General features: G+C 43.3%; 1 protein-coding gene across 7 annotated transcripts in view; it reads right to left on the bottom strand.

Moving 5' to 3' along the window:
* STARD13 (StAR related lipid transfer domain containing 13) overlaps nucleotides 1-20,127 on the bottom strand; it is a 492,881-nt gene that overhangs the window by 2,572 nt on the left and 470,182 nt on the right. For all 7 annotated transcript variants that reach the window (XM_074330029.1, XM_019736522.2, XM_019736521.2 and 4 more), the window contains 7 exons: nucleotides 19,196-19,355; nucleotides 11,166-11,364; nucleotides 6,277-6,487; nucleotides 5,544-5,658; nucleotides 4,438-4,659; nucleotides 3,664-3,881; nucleotides 616-792 (listed from right to left, as the gene is read on the bottom strand). In XM_074330029.1, coding sequence (XP_074186130.1) covers nucleotides 616-792; nucleotides 3,664-3,881; nucleotides 4,438-4,659; nucleotides 5,544-5,658; nucleotides 6,277-6,487; nucleotides 11,166-11,364; nucleotides 19,196-19,355 — 1,302 coding nt within the window. The remainder of the gene's footprint in view (nucleotides 1-615; nucleotides 793-3,663; nucleotides 3,882-4,437; nucleotides 4,660-5,543; nucleotides 5,659-6,276; nucleotides 6,488-11,165; nucleotides 11,365-19,195; nucleotides 19,356-20,127) is intronic.

The raw sequence follows: 20,127 nt of genomic DNA, 5'->3' as shown, positions 1-20,127 counted from the left end.
GGAAAGTCTTTTTTCCACATCACTTTGTCATGGTATGCAGGGCTGTCCATGTGGCCTGACTGTCAGTACACTTGCATACAACTCAGGGCTGCCTTCTCGAGGCTGTGAGGACCTAAGTATTCAGCCTATCTTTTCACCGGGTGCTTTATAATGATACCCTCTCTCCGAGAAGATTCAGACTGAATTCTAGAATTTACTATCTAGAATTGACTCAGTTTATATCTACCCAGGCCAAGAACAGCATGAATTCCTCGAAGAGATTGCATTTACATTAGTTTCTTCTCAAAGGAGGGAAGCTGCAGGAAGCAGTTGAAGGGCACAGGCATAAAAGAAACCCAGGGAGAGGACTCACGTTTACTGAACGTCTACTATGGGCCGGACTCCAGTGTTTGTATTTGCTCCGTGTGAGAAGCACAGACATGTAAGTGGGGACAAAACTGAAAATGAAGAAGAGCAAAGGGCTGCAGGAAAATACCAGAATTTTAGCAAAGGTGGGGAAGAGGAAAAGTGAGAGAGGCCTAAGTAATCCTCTATGAAGCAGGTGAAGGGGTGGCGAATGTGCCCCTCGAGCAGACTCCAAGACCGCGCCTGCCACCCTGGGGAGCTCACACTTACTTCAGGTCTATCCTGCAGATGTGGGTCAGTCTCGACTTGCCAGAGCCGCATGGTTCTATTAAGTACTGGGAATCCATCACGATGGCTCGCACGCCGCCCATGAGCTGGGCTTCCTCGTGCTCCACGGAGAGGGACACCAGGGTACACATTCCTTTGGGCAAATCGGTCTTCCAGGTCCTGGAGTGAAACAACCCACGCTCAGAGTTATGACAAAGGGAGAAAGACAGACCTGAACCCAGTGCTGACGTGTACACTTACATTTTCCTGCTCAAATTCCAATCCTAGTCACTTGTATTAAGCGAATGGTTTCCCTACGTGTGGGTAAAGTTTATCCAGGGCAGTTCAAAGCAAGGGTCTCGGCCCTCAGACCCAGAGGCCGGAAGTGTTCTTGCAGCACTCATATCTGCCTTTGGAACCAAAATGAGGCTGCAGGAGCTCCTGCCTGTTATTGAAGGGCTGGCCTTACAGTTTTGGAATTGGGACTTGGTCATTCATTTGGTAAACATCTATTGAGCCCAGGGAGGTGCCAGGCTCTGAGAAGCCCCCATGGACACAAAGATACATAGTCCAGGAGGAGAAACAGAAATACAAAGAGAACTCTAAAACACCACAGTCGGTGCAGTGATACGGCTATGCGCTCTGGGATCATGTGGAAAGGAAGGCAAGGCATATGGGGAAGGCTTCCTGGAGGAGGTGATGCTGAATTCAAGTCATAAAGGATACATGAACTGGTGATGCTTAGCTTGAAGAAAACTAGACACATGTGGACTGCTAACTGTCTTCAACTAGCTGAGTGGCTCTTGAGTGGGAGAAAAAATCAATACCGTGGATTTGACTCCAGAAGTCAGAGATATGAAGGCACATTGCAGTTCAGGGCAGAGAAGAGCTGCCTCACACTGCACTTTCCAAAAATGGAATGGTCTGTACGAGGAGGTAGTGAGTTCCCTGCTACTGGAGCTATTCAAGGATAGAGAGGGCTGCCACTTGGAGAAACGTTGTTGATGGAAGTCAGGAGCCATGTGTGTAACAACCATTTCTACCACAAACTATAAGTTTATTATTTCCATCCCAGTTGTTTACGTCACAAATCCTATCCCCTTACATAGTCATCTCTTCTATAACTTGGTCCTGTCCTAGGACACCACAAAGAAGAAACATTCTACATTCCCATCAAGAACTTGGAAGTAAGCAAGCGCCGCACAAATGCTTAGCAACTCCTCTAGGGGCGTGGCCACTCTCTTTTCATGCATGATAATGTGATTAATAATAAAGACTGACAGATGGACAGACGTGTGGGGATAAAATGGAAAAATCTTCAGTAACTATCACTGGAAGCCCCTGAGGAACTAGACAAGGGGACAGACTGAGAAGTAAACATGGTAATCCCGAAATGAGACCAGCCACGTACGTACGAGCCTGGGTAAGCAGATGCTCTGAAGGCAGGGAAGTATCCCCGCTCTGTCACTTCCTCACCATACTTGTCACTTTCTACCTTCTGGTATCATAACTGCAAGGAATTTGTGTCACAGGAACCACTTCTGGTTCCTTGTTCACCCCTTTCAGTGCCACGTTCTTTTCCCTCAGAGCCTCACTGCCCACCCACTTTCTCCTTCAAGTCTTGGAGCAAATATGAAAACAGTAAGACTCTGCCCTGCCCACCATATTTAAAATTTTACCCCTTACTCTCCCCTTGTCTTACTTATCCTCTCTATCCCTCTTTCTTCTTTATTGACTTCTCTCCCTGATGCAATATAAACCCCGAGAGAGCAGGCTTGTTGTGTGCTGTGCTCACTGCGCAGCTTCCAACGGTGCCTGGTACACGGTGGTGACGGAATGGAACACTCAGAAACGGCTGGCTGGTGGATGGATGGAAGAAGCAGCTTCCACGCTTGGACTCGGGCCCTCAGCCTCCTCTGAGGGGAGGGAAGAGGCGCGCTGTGGCATGGCTCCATCCCCATGGCTGCCCTCCTAGAAGAACTATTCGATTTGCTGCTTGCAGGAGTGGAGGTGTGAAGTTTACCTTCCATGAGATGACTGATACCCCAGTAACTGTGGTAACGAGCCACTCTTATAAATGCCCACATTCTCCACCAGGATCCCGAGGTGGCTAAGATAAACATATGTATTGAGGGAAAAAATGACCCTTAAAATTCAAGGTCCCACGGACCAACTCCAACGGCATAAATAGCTTATGTGAAAAGTAACCTTTAGTTTGCCATCAAGACTAGTTTTATAAAGAAGCTATTTTGAACATACATTGGGGAATTTCACTAGTGACTCCTTTTACACTGCTAAACCATGAGAAGAGATAGTGTTTGCCATTAGTTATCAATCAAAAGGGATACATTGACTTAGTTGTATTTTATTTGAGTTTCTTAGCATCCGGAGTCCCTCTTCTTTCTGATTCTATACTGACTCACCAGCCCACAGACACAGCTCTACTGTGCAAACTTCCGGTCACTGGTTGAGCATCCCATTACAAACCCAGTTCGCAGGGGTCCATAACCCAACCCGTAAATCAGAAGCAGTATTTCAACAGTAGATATTAAGACGTGCAAGCCTGGCCAGGCCCTGGAATCTTAAAGGACATCTTTAAGTGTCTCAGCAGAGTGGGACCTTCAGGGTTGTGCCCAGGTTTCCGTGCATGGTAATGAACTATGGACATTGGAAATGACACACTCTAGTCTCGAGAGTTACACAAACTGAAGACTTGCCTTCCCAGAGGGAGAAAGGCAAAAGCAGGAGAAAGTACAAACTGGACAAACAGCAGCTATTCTCAGACTCTGTTCTGAGGAAATGAACAATATTTATGGCCTAATAAACCGTATGTTCCATAATGAAAGGGACCGTAAGAGAGCCCGATAGAGCTGTAAATTGGGCAAAGAAACAGGAAGTCGGACATAAATAGAGCAAAGTCAATTTTTACTGAGGGAAAAGAGGGCAGGCTTAGTATTCCCAGCGCAGGCTGAATTTAGGTGGTAGAACGCTGCTTAATGCTTAAAATCTGCTTTAGAAACAGAATGTATTTAACCCCAGAGACAGGCTTACCTGAGAACCACAAAGTCTCTGGAAGGATGGGGGGCCATGCTGTTCAACACGTACTGATAGATTTCTGTTTGCTTGTCCAGATTTTCCACAACTTTCCATTGCACAAAATCCTCATCCCACAGATGGCGCTCCCTCAGCACGCGATTCAAAACCACCGACGGTGGTGCTTCCACCTCTACGGAAGCTTTCCACAGCTTCAGAGGATTCCCATCTCCCACCTTGGGAAAGACCATCAAAGGCTGGAGGTCAACTGGTTCCAACAAAAACCTACCACATTTCAGTGGGTATTCAAAAAACATCACCGATTATATACCTTGAAAGAGTGATTATGTACCTTAGGTTTAAAACTGGTCACTTTTAAGTTTAAAATAATAATAATGGTCACGGAAATAATAACCACCAACACACACAGTGCTTACTATGTGCCAAGTGCTGTTCTAATCCATTTAGTTTTTTTAATAGCTTTCCTCTGACAGCAGTGTCATTATTATGCCCATTATGAAACTGAGGAAATAGAGGCACAGAGAGGTGTGTGACTTGCCCAATGTCACACAGCTAAGAGAGCAGAGATGCGACTGGGAACCAGAAGTCTGGCGTCACAGTCTGCACTCTGATTATATGCAACAGGGTTGCTTGGCAGTCTCTAGAAAGGGTCTTTGACCTGTGCATGTGTGTGCCAAGCCCTGTGGACAGTGGCCGTTTTTAAAGCAAAACAAATGCCTCATTGTCAGATGTGGCTCTTTGGGGTTAATTCTTTCCGGCTCCTGAGATTACCTTTTTGAAAGCAAGGTCTGTATTGTCTGTGCTGGAACACGTGACCCATCCTTTGAACTTTTCCTTGGCTTCCTTCTGGAGGCCCTGGACGAGATGTTCCAGGTAAGTGTAGAAGGTGGCCCCGCTTTCCTCCAGCTGGGTCCCCAGGTCTTCCAGAGTTGGAGCGTGGATCTCAGCCTCCGCGTATGAGTTATGAGACTGGGCTACCATCTCAAGCGGAACCTGAGCCAATGGAAGCACCAAAGAGCGACACTGAGCTAAAGAAATGCTGAGACTAATCTTTAGAGAAAGCAGAGTCATTTCGTGAAAAACCATGTATCGGCAACGGGTCGAGTGCCCCGGGAAAGACATGTTTTCCTAAGATCAGTGGCAAGGCTGGTGGTGGGGGTGGGGTGGGGCTGCCTCGTCAGGAAACACAAATATGTTTCTGAGGCTATATTTATTACTCAAAACATTGCAATGACTTCCCATTCATTCTTTCCATTTCCCTTTAATTTTCCCTTTAATGTATGTTTATTCATTTTGGCAAAATATGGGCTCAGGAAACTTAAAGCACATAGATATAAAGGAAATGTCAAATAGGACTTAGAATTAGCTTTCCCATTTTAGGACACTTTTTTCCATTTACAAATGTTACACTGACCACAAAAAGTATGCCAGGAGTCTAGTTCACTTACTTCTTGAACTTGCCAGTGGCGATATTCATAAGCTATTATTGATTCTTAGTACACACACACACACACACACACACACACACACACCCCAGAAACACACACAGATGTTGCACCTAATCAAGTCCTGAGGTAAAAATCAAATAGAACATAATTGGCTGGCTGGTCTTGAACTTGGCAACTGAAGGTGATGTAACTGTTCTCATAAAAAACCATCCTCATGGTAGTAACCCCAAGTGTCTTTAACCATCGAGTCTCAATTAGCTAGCTAGCTCCTCACTTGTCTTGGAGGCAAAGCCCAGAGCTATAGAGTATACTGTTGTCATTATAAAATCAGGAACAAACAGACATAAGCCATGAATGTAACCACTATCCCAGGCATCTTACCTAGTTCCAAGAGCTATAAGGAAGGCAGTGCAAGCCTTTTTCGCTCACCTCAAAGAGTTTGTCACATTCCATGATCATGTGGGCAAGGCCCTGAGCGGCTGCCAGATTCTCGTTGAGGTCCTTTTGATCTGGCTTCCCGGTGGCATATTTCTTCTGTATGACTCTGTAATTGAAGGGGACAGTCCTAGCAGATCCCAAATCCAAGAGCTTTTCCCAATCCAAAGCTCATCCCTTTTGTTTTCTGTTCCTACCCAGATGCTCTCCAGATCCCAGCCTGTCTCATTTCCAAATAAAAACAATGACCACACATTGAAGTTATTCTGAGTCAGGCTGAGAGTCTGACAGTTCATAATGAAAAACCTTGGAAAAATAGAAGGGCAGGGATAACTTTTGGGGGAAAAATGAATCTATTTTTCCCAAGTTTGAAACCACTTCACTGCAAGCTGCTATGCTTGGGCCTTGAATCCAGCCCTTTTCTCATAAAAGACTGTAAAATACTACTTCATGTACTTTTCCCCTCCTTTCCACTCACACACACAAAACGAAACGAAAACCCTCAGGTTTTCTGGATCACAATAGGCATTCTTCAATACTACTTTAACAATTCTATGAATCTGAGCACACAAATTAAGTTATCTGGAAATATTTTCGGATTGTAAATTAAGTGCTGTCAAATCCTCAAGTTGAAATCCAACACAAGGTATCCTTTTTTTTTTTTTTTTTCAGTGAATTGTGGGGAATACCTAGTTTAGGATTACTGTTGTTGATGAGTAAAACCCACCTGGGGGAGCTTTCTTTCTTCAATAAATTGAGATGAAAGAGAGAGGGGGCCAGACACACAGCCAAGTTCATGGGTGTCATCTGATTCTCTTCCACCAAGTTGACCACGTCGTTGAGGAAGCACAGGAGCGTCTGCAGGACTTCCCTGCTCTCATCTGCCAGCAGCAGGATGGCGGCCTGCACCGCCGGCAGCCGCTGCTCTTTGGGGACATCTGTGGAAAAGGGGGTGCCAGGCCATTAGAGGTACAGCCCCAGGAAGAGCCAGCTGGGAGAAAGTGAGCAAGCTCCGCCTTCCTGACCTGAAGACACACTCAGGGACACCATCATCATCGTCGTCATCATCTTCACCATCATCACCCACTAACAACACAAAGAAGTAATTGCTTTGTCCTCACAGCTGGTGACAGGCAGCATTGGGAGGGGAACCCCAGCACTCTAACTCCAGAACCCACAGTCTTAACAACGAGACAGTCTTTGGAAAGAAACACCCTGTCCTGGCTTTTCACAGCCTGAGCAATCCACCTGCTCACCTGTTTTGAAACTGTTTTTTTGTTCTGGTTAAATTGGTGATGGGCTGGAGCACTGTCCACCTGGCTACCCTCCTGCCCACCTCCCACCACACAGCTTGTGAAGCATCCTCAGGATGCCCAGTGCTCTGTGGGACAGGATTTGGAAACCTGTGTTAGGGGACAGCAGCCTCACCTTTCCCTACCCCTCGGGGAGCAGCCAGGCATGAAGTCAGCTTGGTGCAATGAACCACGAGTGGTGGGGTTGAGTTGGCTGGCACTCTGAACTGAAGCCACAGGGTCAGCCTGGCACATCCTTCTCTTTCCTACAAGTCACCAGGGCTTGGTGCAAAGGAGGCACGTGGCTCCACATGGTGACCCAAGGTCACCAGTTCCATAATCTTGAAGGTGATGGACATTGAGGCTGTGCTTGGGGAAGAGGAACCAGGCTCCCTAAAGTTATAGGGAACGGATGGCCCCTCTCAGGCCCGTTCCCCTTTGGGGGGCTCCTTGTGGTAGTGATGACGCCAGTGATGGTCATGTAGGCTTAAAAGGCAATTGGCCCAACCATAGGAAGTGAACTAAAAGGAAAAACCACTGCAAACGGGAGCTAGGTGCTGCATTTTGCTGCCCCCTGGCTGTGTTTTTTTTCGGCCTGACTCACTGCCCTTACTCCTCTCACTCTAGGAAGACACAGTAAGGAGTTCACTTGGGTTCACATTGCTGCCTTTCTTAAGATATACCATGTTCTAGAACAGGTCTCTGCAGTAGGCTGCCTGTGCTTGGAGGGGTGGGGAGATGTGCTTGCTCGTGAAAATCAGTGAGGTGTGGGAAGAAAACAGAATGTCCAGGAGTGTTTATGTTTTCTCTCGTGCTTTAAAAAGATTGATTGGATGTGTTTTACACTGGGCACAGTATATCATAGTGCAGCACAATATATTTACATTATTAAACATAAATCAGTTTCCACGCTCAGATATTTACTACTGGTAGGGGTGCATGATAAAAAACTTGCGGAGCCTGCTGCTCTGGAGGGGCTGTGGTGTGACCCTCGGCCCAGGTCCTGCCCCTCTCCATCATCGTACTCCCTGGGGCTGGGCACACTCCTCGCGCCAGTCAGTCAGCAAATCCAAATTTCTGGACAAGCCTGATTGTGCACTTAGCATCCTGGACCCCACCCCACCCCCATTACATCCACAACGTAGTGGCTGAAGGTAGACCTGGGTTTAGTAGAGAAGAGCCATTTTGTTCAAATTATGTAAACCCTTTTTCTTTTTTTCTTGCTTGTGTGGAAGCAGAAGCACATACTACTAATGACTTCAAGTTTGTCATTGAAGTGTTCCACATTCAGCTTGAGTCACTGAACTGCTTTTAAATATGCTGCTTTAGGTAGGATGTCTAGTGTATGCATTGTTTCACTTTAGATTACCAACCTTCTCCTCCATGCCAAAATGTTTGAAGTCATCTGCCAAAGCTACATGTGGTCTCAACTTCCTTTCTAATCATTTGCTCCTTTATCCCTCAGAAAATATCCTCTGTCCATTACTTTCAACTGAAAATGTTTCCGAGTGTCAACTATTAATCCATAAATTCAGCATTCGCTTTGGAGCCCATCCTGTGACTTTCCCGTTACACAGGGCACTCTTGGGAGTCCTGCCTCTTTCTTGGCTCTCAGACTATTCTAGATCTGCATCCCTAAGTGCCGATAATCTGTGACCGTGTGGATAGCTAGCAGCATGTCAAAATCAACATCCAGTCGATTCTGAACACCTCTCTCCTCCTTGCCCCCAACTCAGCTCCTTGCCTCTCTTCCTTTCTATATTCTCCCAGTCATTGGGCTTTAAAATTATAGTTGGCTTTGATCCCTCCATTCTTCTCCATCCTGCAGACTAGTGGGTTTCAAATACTTTCATTAGCCATCCAACACTCTAATTAATAATTTGATGCAAATCCAAGAAGAAACATATCTAAAAATAGAACTGCTCTAGAGAACGGAAGGAAGAACTGTCTCTCCTTCCCCAGTAGTAGTTTGGAAACTTGGACTCTATCCATGGGACATATTTCTGATCTCAGTGCTGAAAGTCACTGCAGGTAATCCAGCATCTCAATTAATGTGCTAGCTCCCTAACCCTCCAATCTTGTCTAGTCTAACACCTCTCATTCAACCCTTCCAGATTCATGGTCAAAATAGCAGTTCTGATGGACATGCACCCTTATGGCAGAAACAAGCTTGGATACCTACTCAATATCTACTCTCTCCTTCTTCCTCTATAGAACACACATTCCGTTCACGTGGGGGATTTAATGTGCTCTGGGAAGCTGGGCCCTTCCCTCAGACCCAGGGAATTCCACTCTTCTTTCCAGTGGTTGATTTAGGGGAGAACATGTCAACCATTACTGGTCTATGCAACCAAGATAGATGCTAGGAGCTTCTGTAAATTTATTTCCCTGATAAAAATGCCCAAGGAGAAGCCCTCTGTCCTCTTCTGACCTTTGAATGTGATTTTGGGAAGACATGGTAATTCTAAGTTGTGGCAATCATACTGTGACCTTGAGGGGTCACCCAGAGAGGCTGACTTCAGCCGTGGTATCACTGCGTGGTATTAACTGGCTCTGGAATTATTTAACTCCAGATTTCTTGTTATGTGCATTACATAATGTCCTTATTGTTTAAACAACTATTGGATTTTTGGTTCTGTCTTTACAGCTGGGAGCCTCTTAACAACACCCTATAGTTCTCCAACATTAAAATGAATCAAATATGAGTTCTTTGCCCCAATAGTCAATGCGCTTCCTCGGTACGTCCCCAGCCTAATTTTTCAGTGTCCTTTGGTACTGTACTGTTACCATCCACGCCAGCCAGATGAATATTGTCATCTCCTGACACAAGCTCACGCTGCTTGCTTCACTCAGCATGTGTGTCTCATGTATCTCAATGTTCAGCTGGTTCCCCACCACGTCCTCACTCATCATCTCAGCCTCCTTGGTTTTCTGTAAACTTATTACGGAATTTCTCCAATCTTGCTGGACAGAAGTATTTATGTATCGTCTCCCTTGCTGTAAATCCTTAACAGCAGAGGTATGTCTCATCCACGTGCTCTGCATGGCTCAGCATAGTGCCTTGTACGTAAGGAACACCCAGTTGCTCAGCTAGAATAAACCCTGTTTTGATTTGCTTTCTTGCTGGTGAGTCTCAGAAAGGGCTAAAGGCACCGATTTCTTGGAAATACTCTGGCTTTAACCTTAGACTAATGTCAACCTGAACCTGAGAACTGATTAAATGTAAAGACTCGTATATGGTACTTCCAAACCACAAGGGAGACTTAATTGAAAAATGCAGCTCAACCTCTTATGGCAACAATGTCATGAACTCCTGTGTTTGGTCTCCAGTGACAGGTATCATTCATTTAATTTAACCTACTCATTTGGACAAAATAATATTTATTTAGTGGATCACCACTTTATCCTGTTTTTACAAGTGGTACTTATTATCATCCTTTTTGAATCTGAGATATTATAGACTCCTTAAACACATTTAGTACCAAATTCCTGTAGCAGGAATCATCTTCAAGTTGGATTGATTTCATGTTGAGGTCCATTTAAAGTATATTTTGCTGAAAACTCAAAGTGCACAAGCCAACTGTTTTATATTTCCTAAAGAATTGTGATTTGGACCACCACAATAATTTATAATGATAACATTATCCTATCTAGAAAGGAGTCCGCATTCATTTCTATTATATATCCCCTATGCAACTACCTTTAGCACAATAGGCTTTTTAATAAAAAATTGTTGTTCTCATGATTATTTTAATTACAGAGGCTTGGGTGAGAATTATCAATTTAACATCACTTAAAAAGTTCCAAGTGAAAACATACATTACTTGAATTAAGCTTAAACCTTGATTTGGTTTGCTTACTTTTCACCACTTAAAACACACTGTATTAAAATACATTTGTCTTTTATTTCTAGTTGTTTTAACACTTTTGGCTTTGACTTTCATTTGTCCCAAGAAAATGTTTACTTTAAAAAAAATTGAACAGATTTTTAAAAACACCGATAAACAAAATAAATTCTATTGTGTCCCCTTTTGATTTAAAATGTATTAAAAGTACATTGAAAGTTTTAAATTTTATGCAAAACCCTATTGAGGAGGAAAATTTTGATGTCAAAAAGGAATATTCAGATGCATAAAATATGGCCTGGATATTTCCATATCAAACTGAACACAGTTTACTTCTGGAGACGAGCATAGAATGGTAACTTTCATATACTTCCTTATGGATTCATGCATTACTTGTATAATTAAACCTCAGTCTATAGAGATTGTTTTTAAGTGGCCAGGTGCACACAAGCATTCTGACCTGCATTACTGCCACTTACACTGATAGATGTGCAGGAAGGTCTCGCTGAGCTTGTTGGTGAAAAGAGGCTCAGGGAGGTCCCGGAAGAACTGTTTCACCATATCTGCCACGTCATAAGCGGATTGGTCCTCATAGCTGACGTTCTCAGGGAAGTGCTCATTCATTTGACGTAAGGCATGGATTCGAGATTTCACGCCTGATTTTCGAAAAAGACCCACCTGAAACAAGTCACAGGGACATGTTAGCGAGGCCACCTTGGTTCCAGACGTTCTCTTCCTCTGGCAATCACCTTGGGAGTGACGAGAAGGCATGGAACCTGGGCTGGATGAGCAGCAATTGCGGCCAAACTGGTAAATTACTAGTTGAGCTATTAGGTTGGTGCAAAAGTAATTGTGGTTTTAGCAATTATTTTTAACCTTTTAAACCGCAATTACTTTTGCACCAACGTAATACTTTGCATAGCAGCTGACTACTGATTCCTGTCCTATAAGATGAAGGTTAGAATAATAATAAGCCCACCTCACAGGGCTACTGTGGTGACTAAGTGAGAAAATTTATGTGACTGTGCTTTGTAATCTGTAAAGTCTTATAACACAGTAGATGCTATTATTTCATTCATTTATTCAACACGCAGTGATTAAATACCCCTATATATCAGGCGTACTTATAGTTGCTCTAGCAACTGATATATAGGGGGTATTTAATATAGGAGGCATTAGTGAGCAGACCAGACGAAATTCCCTGCCCTCTAGTGCTTACACTTAAGTGGGGGTTTTGAGACAGTTTGGTCAGTGGCAGGTTTGGTGGATCCTGGAGAAGCAACCATATCCACTGTCCCTTTGAGGGCGAGGTTAATGGAGAATTCACTCACAAAACAAAATAATACCATAAGCATATATTTTGAGGTAAGAGTCTTACTTGCTTTTCTTCTTCGAAATCCTTGTAACACTTGCTATGTATGTTTGTCTTGTGTTGCCTGGCACTTATTACTCGGCCTGGTTAGTTAGTATGTGCATAAAATCTGGCTCTAGTAAGAATGATTCCGGGGTGGCTTTTTTTCAGACTTCAAGACATTGCCTTATGCCTTTTTCCTCTCTAAGGCTTAGACTCCTGTCCTGCTTGACATATAAATGGAGCATTAAGGCACCAAGGAGATAACACCCCCAAGAGGGATGAGTGAGGTGAAGCAGAGCCCAGGAGAATGGAGCTTCCTGTATTGCCTGGCAGGTTGTTCCTGGTCCTCTAGACTCTGCGCACTCTGGATGGACCTCTGCCGCCAAAGAACTGAGCTAACCTGGGCCCCACTTAAAGTGAATGAGTATGTCTGCTATTTTATTATTTATGTATATATGTATGTATGTACTTATTTTAGTTAGTTTCAGGTGTACAAAACAACATAATGATTAGACATTTACATCCCTCACAAAGTGATAACCACAATAAGTCTACTACCCCTCTGAGAGCGTACATAGCTATTACAATGCCATTGACTATAATCTCTCCACTGTACATTACATCCCATGACGATACATATTGTATGTCTGCTATTTTTAAACGTGTGGAGGGTATTGAATTGCTCCAAACTGGGCCCTTCCACCCTCAATCTCCACTTTCCAGATGCCCCAAGGGCTTACAGGTTGGCCCACTTCCTAAAAGCAAGGTGGGAACATTCTCGAGTGGTCAGACAGGTAAGCAGTGGCCCCCTCCCTGGACCTGGGGAAACATGCCAGGTAGCCTCCCTGCTGCTCTGCCTGCCAGGCAGGCCCCCACCGAAGTCCAGGTGTCTGAGGAGAGTTCTCTTGGTTGCTGCTGTACATGGAGAGCAGCGCTGGTTCTTTTAAATTGCATAACAGCAAGGGAAGAATTCCGAGCAATTAGAGAACACTCAGGTTTTTCTATATGTCAGCTGAATGGATCGCAGGGGAAACGATACCCTGCTCCTTTCTGTAGCAATAAAAACAGAATTCTTAGCAACACAACTTTGCATTCCAAGGCTTATCACCCTAATTCTGCAGATCAGGATATTCAGGCATATTGTCATATTAAAACATTAACTGCGTTTTTCTCTTTTATCCTTAAAGTTTGGAATGTCTAGAAAATGCAACCCTTTTCCATACTTAGGGACTCTCCAAGAAGAATCTAAAGAACATTTATCTTCCTCTGGCAACTACTCCAAATTTCATCCAAGTGCATAAGAAGAAAGCATGTACTGTCAAAAGAAAAATTCAAGATGTCAAATGAGTGATTACTGAAGTGAGACCCAGCCTGAATTGTTTACATCTCAACTCTCCTAATTCTGGAAGGAGGCCCAGGCCTTGGGGCTGTCTGCACAGGAGTTCTCAGAATCGTGGAGCCCACAGGTAGAATTCTTAAGTGTGACTCACAAACATTTATCCTCACAACTCATGTGAGTTGGTGTTATTCCGTTGGAGAATTCCTGTTATTATGATTTTTTTAACAGCAGAGAAATATTGATCAGGATCCATAAAAAGAATAAAGCAGACAAGTGTTTGTGTGAAAATTGCTGAACACGGTTCCTCTTTTGTCCACTGCGTCTTGCTGGCTTGGTTTCTGGAACACACCAAGGTACCTGTACACACACATCCCAGTGCTGTTTTCTGTGTATTGTTCTGTTTCCAACTTTCTTTCTAGTTTCAGCAAACATTGCTATTTTAATTACTTCAGACATGTCTGGAGCACTCCAGCTGTGGGCTGCGACCTGCTTGTTCTGACTTAGATCTCACAGGATGTCCAGACAGTTGTCAGGTATTTATTTGTTCCGCCTCCAATTCTGACAATAACCTTCCCGTCCCACCCTTGTCTTCCAAGGTTCGGGGGAAATATCTGTGGGTTCTATCGATTTGTCTTGGAAGCACAGAAGGAAATTTCTTTCCTAAACCTAATAAAGAAAAGGTGGTCTGAAATCAGATCAGATTTCAGATGTCATAACTGAGGATGGCAGAAGGGAAAGGTGAAAAGAACCCCAGTTCAAAAATGTCCCTGAGCTGATGGAGGAACTAATCCTGCAACCACCCTACTTCTTGACTTAGGTGAACTCATGAATTTCATACTGTTTCAGTCATTTTGGGGGTGGGGCTTCTGTTACTTGCAGTGGAAAACTGGATGCACACAGTAAGTGGAAGTTTCTTTAAATGGTGCAAGTGTCCTTAGACCAGAGAGAAGAACTTCTCCTACCTGCCTTTATAGAACAATCCTGGGTGGTCGCATAAGTCAGTGCCAATAACCATTTCTTCTTTGAAAAGTTTCCAAAGCAGTGATAAAATTTGCATTTCTGGCTAAATTTTTTTTTTCCAAGTGAAACATGGAAAACTGAAAAAACTTTTAAAATCCATTGCTTCTAAGGGCATCCTTGTCATCACCACTGAAGGATCCCTCAGCTTCATGAAGAAGGAAACCCAAGGACAATTTGCCTCTATGTCTGTCATTGGTGGGCAAGCGACCTGGGTAGTCACACTGGACCTCATGGTTGGTTTAACGCTCTGCTGTCACCGTTTTGAAATTCTTAACTCATGATCAAGGAATCTCCCATGGTCATTTTGTGAATTACACAGCAGGTCCTGCTCTCATTCATCTTTAAAGCACAGCCCACACACTCTCTCTGAAGAGGGAAGAATCACTTTTATAAGCATCACTCTTGCACGTGATCTCTCATTTTAAAGGTAAAGGACGAGTGGTGGGTGCTTCTATGGTCTAGCTTTACATCCCTCTCTCTTTTGTCTTCCACCTAAACTCAGCTGTGCAAAAACAAGCTCTAAAGTTATAATTGAAAAAGAGGCCCCAGGGCCTCACTCATCTCATCTGAGGTAGGTAACAGGGCAAGCAGTGGGTAGAGGACACTTGTACTGAGTAGAAGTGTCTTCCCAGCTTAATTTGGGCTTTTAAAATTCACTGCCATTAGAAGGAGAGGTTGGGCATGAGTGCTGCATTAGAATTCAAGTTTCATCTAAATAATATTAAATCTCCTCTTGGCATCCAGTTTATGCTAATCTTTTCAGTACTTAATGCGATTTATCAGGACTTCCATTTCCTCTTCTTTAGAAACGTGCTCAGCTAATGAAGAAAGGTTGGTTTTGTTCACAAGGCAAGGCCCCTAACAATGGGATGCAGCGGGTTCTGATTTTGAGCACAGCAGGGGTAGCCTCTCCCTGCAGTGACCTCATGTTCTGCAGAAGCTGGGTAGAACCTAACCTTCTGTGCACAGTTGGTTTAGGGCAGAAATAAAAGCTCAGTGCCCAAAGCAAGGCCCCTTTCACACAATGCTATGTCTGAACACAAATAGGTCATAATTGAAGGCTAAACGTCCTTATTTCATCTGCAGCCAGCTGCAAGGGTGAAAATGGATACGCTGTGTTTCATCATATATAAACGGCTCTGCACTTGGGAGTGTAGGAGGTGAAAGGTTGGCAGGGTTTCAGGGCTCCGTCTTCCCCCGTTTGTGATGAATGCCCTGTTGAAAATGAAGGCTCAGCGTAAGGGAAAGGGGCCCACTTCACGGCAGGAAGCCTCTGTCTTTGCAGTCAGGGCAAAGCCCTGGGACAGTCCTGGATAGTGGGGCGAGGGGACCACGTAGAGGGAGGCCATGCCAGTCACTTGTGGTTCAGCGGAAGGATATTCTGAGACATTCTGGTTTTCTACGACCCTGGCTGGGGCTGAGGTCTTCAGATCCTGTGCAGACCTGAATCTTTCCGTTCAAAGGAGGTGCTGTTGGCGCAGAAAGAACTTTTGTCTAGTGTCACGTCCAGTCCTTCCTTGTTACTCTTGCCCCCTCTTTGTTTTCTGATTCATTCACTTTTATTTACTCTTGTTCGCGCTAGAGTCTCCAGGACAGCTTCTCTCTTGGGCCTGGTTTTCTTCATTATGTTTTTCTAGTTTTCCCTGGTTCCCTTCCTGTTACTGCCTCATTCTTCACAGGGAGCAGAGGGGGGTGGGGGGTTCTGGTTGCTTTCCACACTCTGTGATGACCAAGGAAAGGGACATACACGGGGGGGGGGGGGGGGACCCCGCCGGCGTTGAGGCCTCATAAGGTGTAACTAGCGACGGTCAAAGTTCCCTTGACATCTCAGATTCTTACTTTAGACGGATTCGAGAGAGGATTGCCTTATTCATTTTGGTTACATTGAGAATCAGTATTTAGGTCCCTGAAATGAGTCTTTCCGATGAAGCTTTGCCAGCATACTGTTTTTCCGTGTGTCATTCTTCCACATTTAAAAAGTCGTTATAGGCTTGATATGGAGAATAAACCAGTGAGGAGGGATTGAGGCGGTTTTAGTGTCCACTAGCTTTCTCTCTATTCATGACTTTTGCTTGGAACAGGAGACAGGACCCAATAACAGGAGTGGTACTGGTGTTGCACATTCTAGAGTCTATGGGACCATGACTGGTTCTCCACCTACACTAAAGACTGTGGTAAGGAGAGCGGTAGTATGACAAGTCATTCATGTATGCCCTATCGTGTTCAGGAAGGAATTCAAGGTGACTTACAATGATCTATAAAATACAACACAATGCAATTAAAGATAATAGATGAGATAATCCGAGTAAACGGAAAATAAAGATAGAAAATGGTAGCTAACTAGGAATGAGGCAGATACACAACATTTGTGACAAAAAATCATATATATTTACTACAGGCAGAGCACATATTGGGCTCCAATATTTCTAGCAGCCAATATAGAGAGGAAAACATGCCCAGATGAATAAGTCTGGTGCACTTAATATAAAACCAGACCAATTGTCCAAAAACAACATGATGCTTTCAGGTGCTGGAGCTAGAGGAAAAAATTCTTCATTCTCACAAAGGTTACTATATAATGTAATGATCGACATCATCAACAAAATCCTAATGGCAAATTCACCAATGAGTTGTTTAGGGCCACTTCTCAAAGTGCCTCTCGATGCTAGACATGGCATCTCCCCGAAGTCCACTAGGGACAACTAATTCCAATGGGTGGTAGTAGAGTGCAGTGGTTAAAAATGTGCACTCTGGAGTCAGGCAGGTGTTCAAGCAAGTGTTGTTGGCTCCACCATCACCACCTGGGAGATAACACCACTAAGGGCAGATGTGGGGTTAAATGAGGCCATGAATGCAAAACACTTAGTATGATCCCTCAAACACGCTGGACACTCAAGAGAGGTTATCATTCTTTCTGAGCTAATGGCATAGATGGCCTAAATTTCCTTTAGGCATTCCTGAACAAATACTGTTTGCTCATAATAGAGTTTTGCTGATAAGCATTAGCTGGCCATTCATTAGACTGTCTGGAACAAAATATTTTCTGTGCTTGGTAAAATGCAGAGCCAAACCTCTAGAAGAATCAGCCAAAAGGGGGGATGAGTCTTATATATCCTTATAAAAATTAAGAAGCTTGGAAAAAGACATGGTTGAATGAAAGTCTATCCTCCACAAAACATAATCTTGTACTAACTAAACCAACAAAAATACAATTGAGGCCACAAAGTCCTCACCAAAGGGCATGGTTGCAATACTTTCAGGGCTATAAAAGAGATCACAGTGGGTATTTCCAAATATTCATCTTAGCCCACCTCTCCAAAAAAGTTTTCGTGATAAAATACCAATAGATCATCTATCTACCTTTGATTAATGTGTGTTTTTGGTAAAAGCTCTACAATTTAAAAAATTAAATAAAAATTTAAAGCTTAAGTAACCAGATTCATTGGTTTGCTCTATTGGGATGTTATTCACAAGTCCATGTTGGGGAATCTGCCAAAGATAAGTACCATAGTTTCAGACAAGTGGTCTGTTGCCTTTTTTTCTGAGAAATAACAGCCAAAGCAATAAGGCTATTTCTCAAAATAAAACAGCCATCACCACAACACCAATAACAGCAACCACTCCTGCTCGTCACTATGACATCTAAATATGGAAAAATGTATATCTGTATAGTCTCTCTATTCGGAGTGGGAGGGGAAAAGGGGGATCATGCATTTAGTTGTCACAAAGCTGGTACCAAAAGAAGACTTATTCCTATTCTGTTCCACTGAAAACTGGTATCTAATTCATCAAGAGACCATCCTGATGCTAAGTACAATTTCAGTATCGGGGGAGATATGGGCATCAGGAGTCATGAACTTTGAGTTCTTGTAGCTTAGCTCATTCTTGTCCACTGAGCCCAAGGCTAAGGGTAAATCAATAAAAAGTGCAAATAATTTTAGGTTTCTTCACATGGTATTAAAGAGTACAGTGAATAAAAGCCATCATAGCATAGTTGCCTGAAAATACCTTCACTGCTAAAGGTTGCAATTTATCAAGTGGGAATATGGCACTTATTTTGAAAAGAAAGTCTAAGAAACTAATGGGTGTTAACTTGGTGGAACAAAGGCTTGGTCTAGTAAGTTATAGCATGGTTGCATTCTGGGCTCAATCATAGTCCACCATTGTGGGTTGCATTCTGGGCTCAATCATAGTCCACCATTGTGGGGCTCCCCAACAGTCCTGCTGACAGAAAATTATCTCCACATTATTGTGTGTAGATGGAACATTCTAATCAACTCTATAAGATGAGGGGATATTTGATTTAGCTGATATTGTTTTCATATCTTACTTGCACATTTTAAAGAAATGTAAATAAATTTGTCTTTGCTTTAGGTTTTCCTGGTCATGGTGCTACTTCAAAAAATAAAAGTTAAGAAAAGGAGATATAAAAATCAATTTATTTTAAAAAAAATAAAACGAGGCTAAAAAGAGTGCTGTGAAATCAATGGTGGCATTGGGACAATAATTAAAAAGAAAATGCAGTATATAGTTTCTGGGGAATGCAAATTAGACATCACAGGTGCAAAGTGTTAACATTAACTTTGTACAGTCACTAGGGTGTCATTCAAGGTGCCACTGAGGACACATCCTCAAACAGCTTGACCAGGAGGTAGCTTCCGCAAATTAAATATTAACCCATAAAGATCCCAATGCCTTTCATTTTTGGTGAGGCATGTCCGATCTGACACTGGACACATCTGACTCTGTCTGGCGTTCCATACATCCAAGCCTGTGTTTGGGATTTCCCACCATACCTGATCCAGGCAGTTGCTGCGTAGGTATCTCAGTGCTTGTTGAATACTCTGAGGCAGAGGCTGTCCTGTTCTCTGGACGTGAACGATGAGAGGGACGCCAAAGACAGTCTTGTCTTTGTAATCAGGAACTTTCATCCTCTTCATGAACTTTGGAACTGACCTAGAATTCATAGAAACCAGGTCATCAAGACTCCTGGGGCCCACTGTGGGGAGAGGCTGTGAAAGCAAGCAAGAGGGAAGCCAAGCTTTTGTTGGAATACCCAGCAGGCATGGGGGAATTCAACATTTCTCTCTTAATTAATCACAGTACATGGAAATACTACGTGTGCCCTTTGCCTATGTTGGAACTGTAACTACTAAACAGCATGATTCATGTTAGCAGATGGATTTATGGCTCTGTTTTCCAGTCAAGTGTTCAACTTTCTAATTTAATTGTGACTTACACACCTCTCAAGTAATAAACACTTAAAAGTCCCCAAGACAAAGCAAATTTAAAACCTACAACAAGAAGAATTAATTTGGGTGGGCTGGGGGAAATACAAGGGGAGAGAAGATAAAGCACATTTCTTGGCTACGATTTTCTAGAACCAGTTGTACTTTTTAAAGGAAATTTTAATACACAAGCATATATTAATTTGATCAGGCAGCTTATCATTTTCTAAAATATTTTTACAAAAGCATTGCCAATTCTTCTCTCTATATGCTATATACCGTAGGACAATTAGTGACACATTTTATATTTTTTCAAATCCACCAAATCATCTAAAATAGATTCAAGTTCCAACATCTGCTTTTGTCAGTTCCTATTACAAGGTTTTACTGCATATTCTTGCTTTTATTTGCTAATGGAATAAAAGCAGACGTGCACTTGAATGATTAAACGCGCTTTGAGTGAATCAGTGCTCTAAGTGTTGAGCTGAAGGTACAAATGA

The sequence above is a fragment of the Rhinolophus sinicus genome, linkage group LG04 (assembly GCF_036562045.2).
Source record: "Rhinolophus sinicus isolate RSC01 linkage group LG04, ASM3656204v1, whole genome shotgun sequence".
NCBI lineage: Eukaryota > Metazoa > Chordata > Mammalia > Chiroptera > Rhinolophidae > Rhinolophus > Rhinolophus sinicus.
Note: the sequence above shows the minus strand (reverse complement) of the source record. Positions and strands in the feature narration are given on the sequence as shown.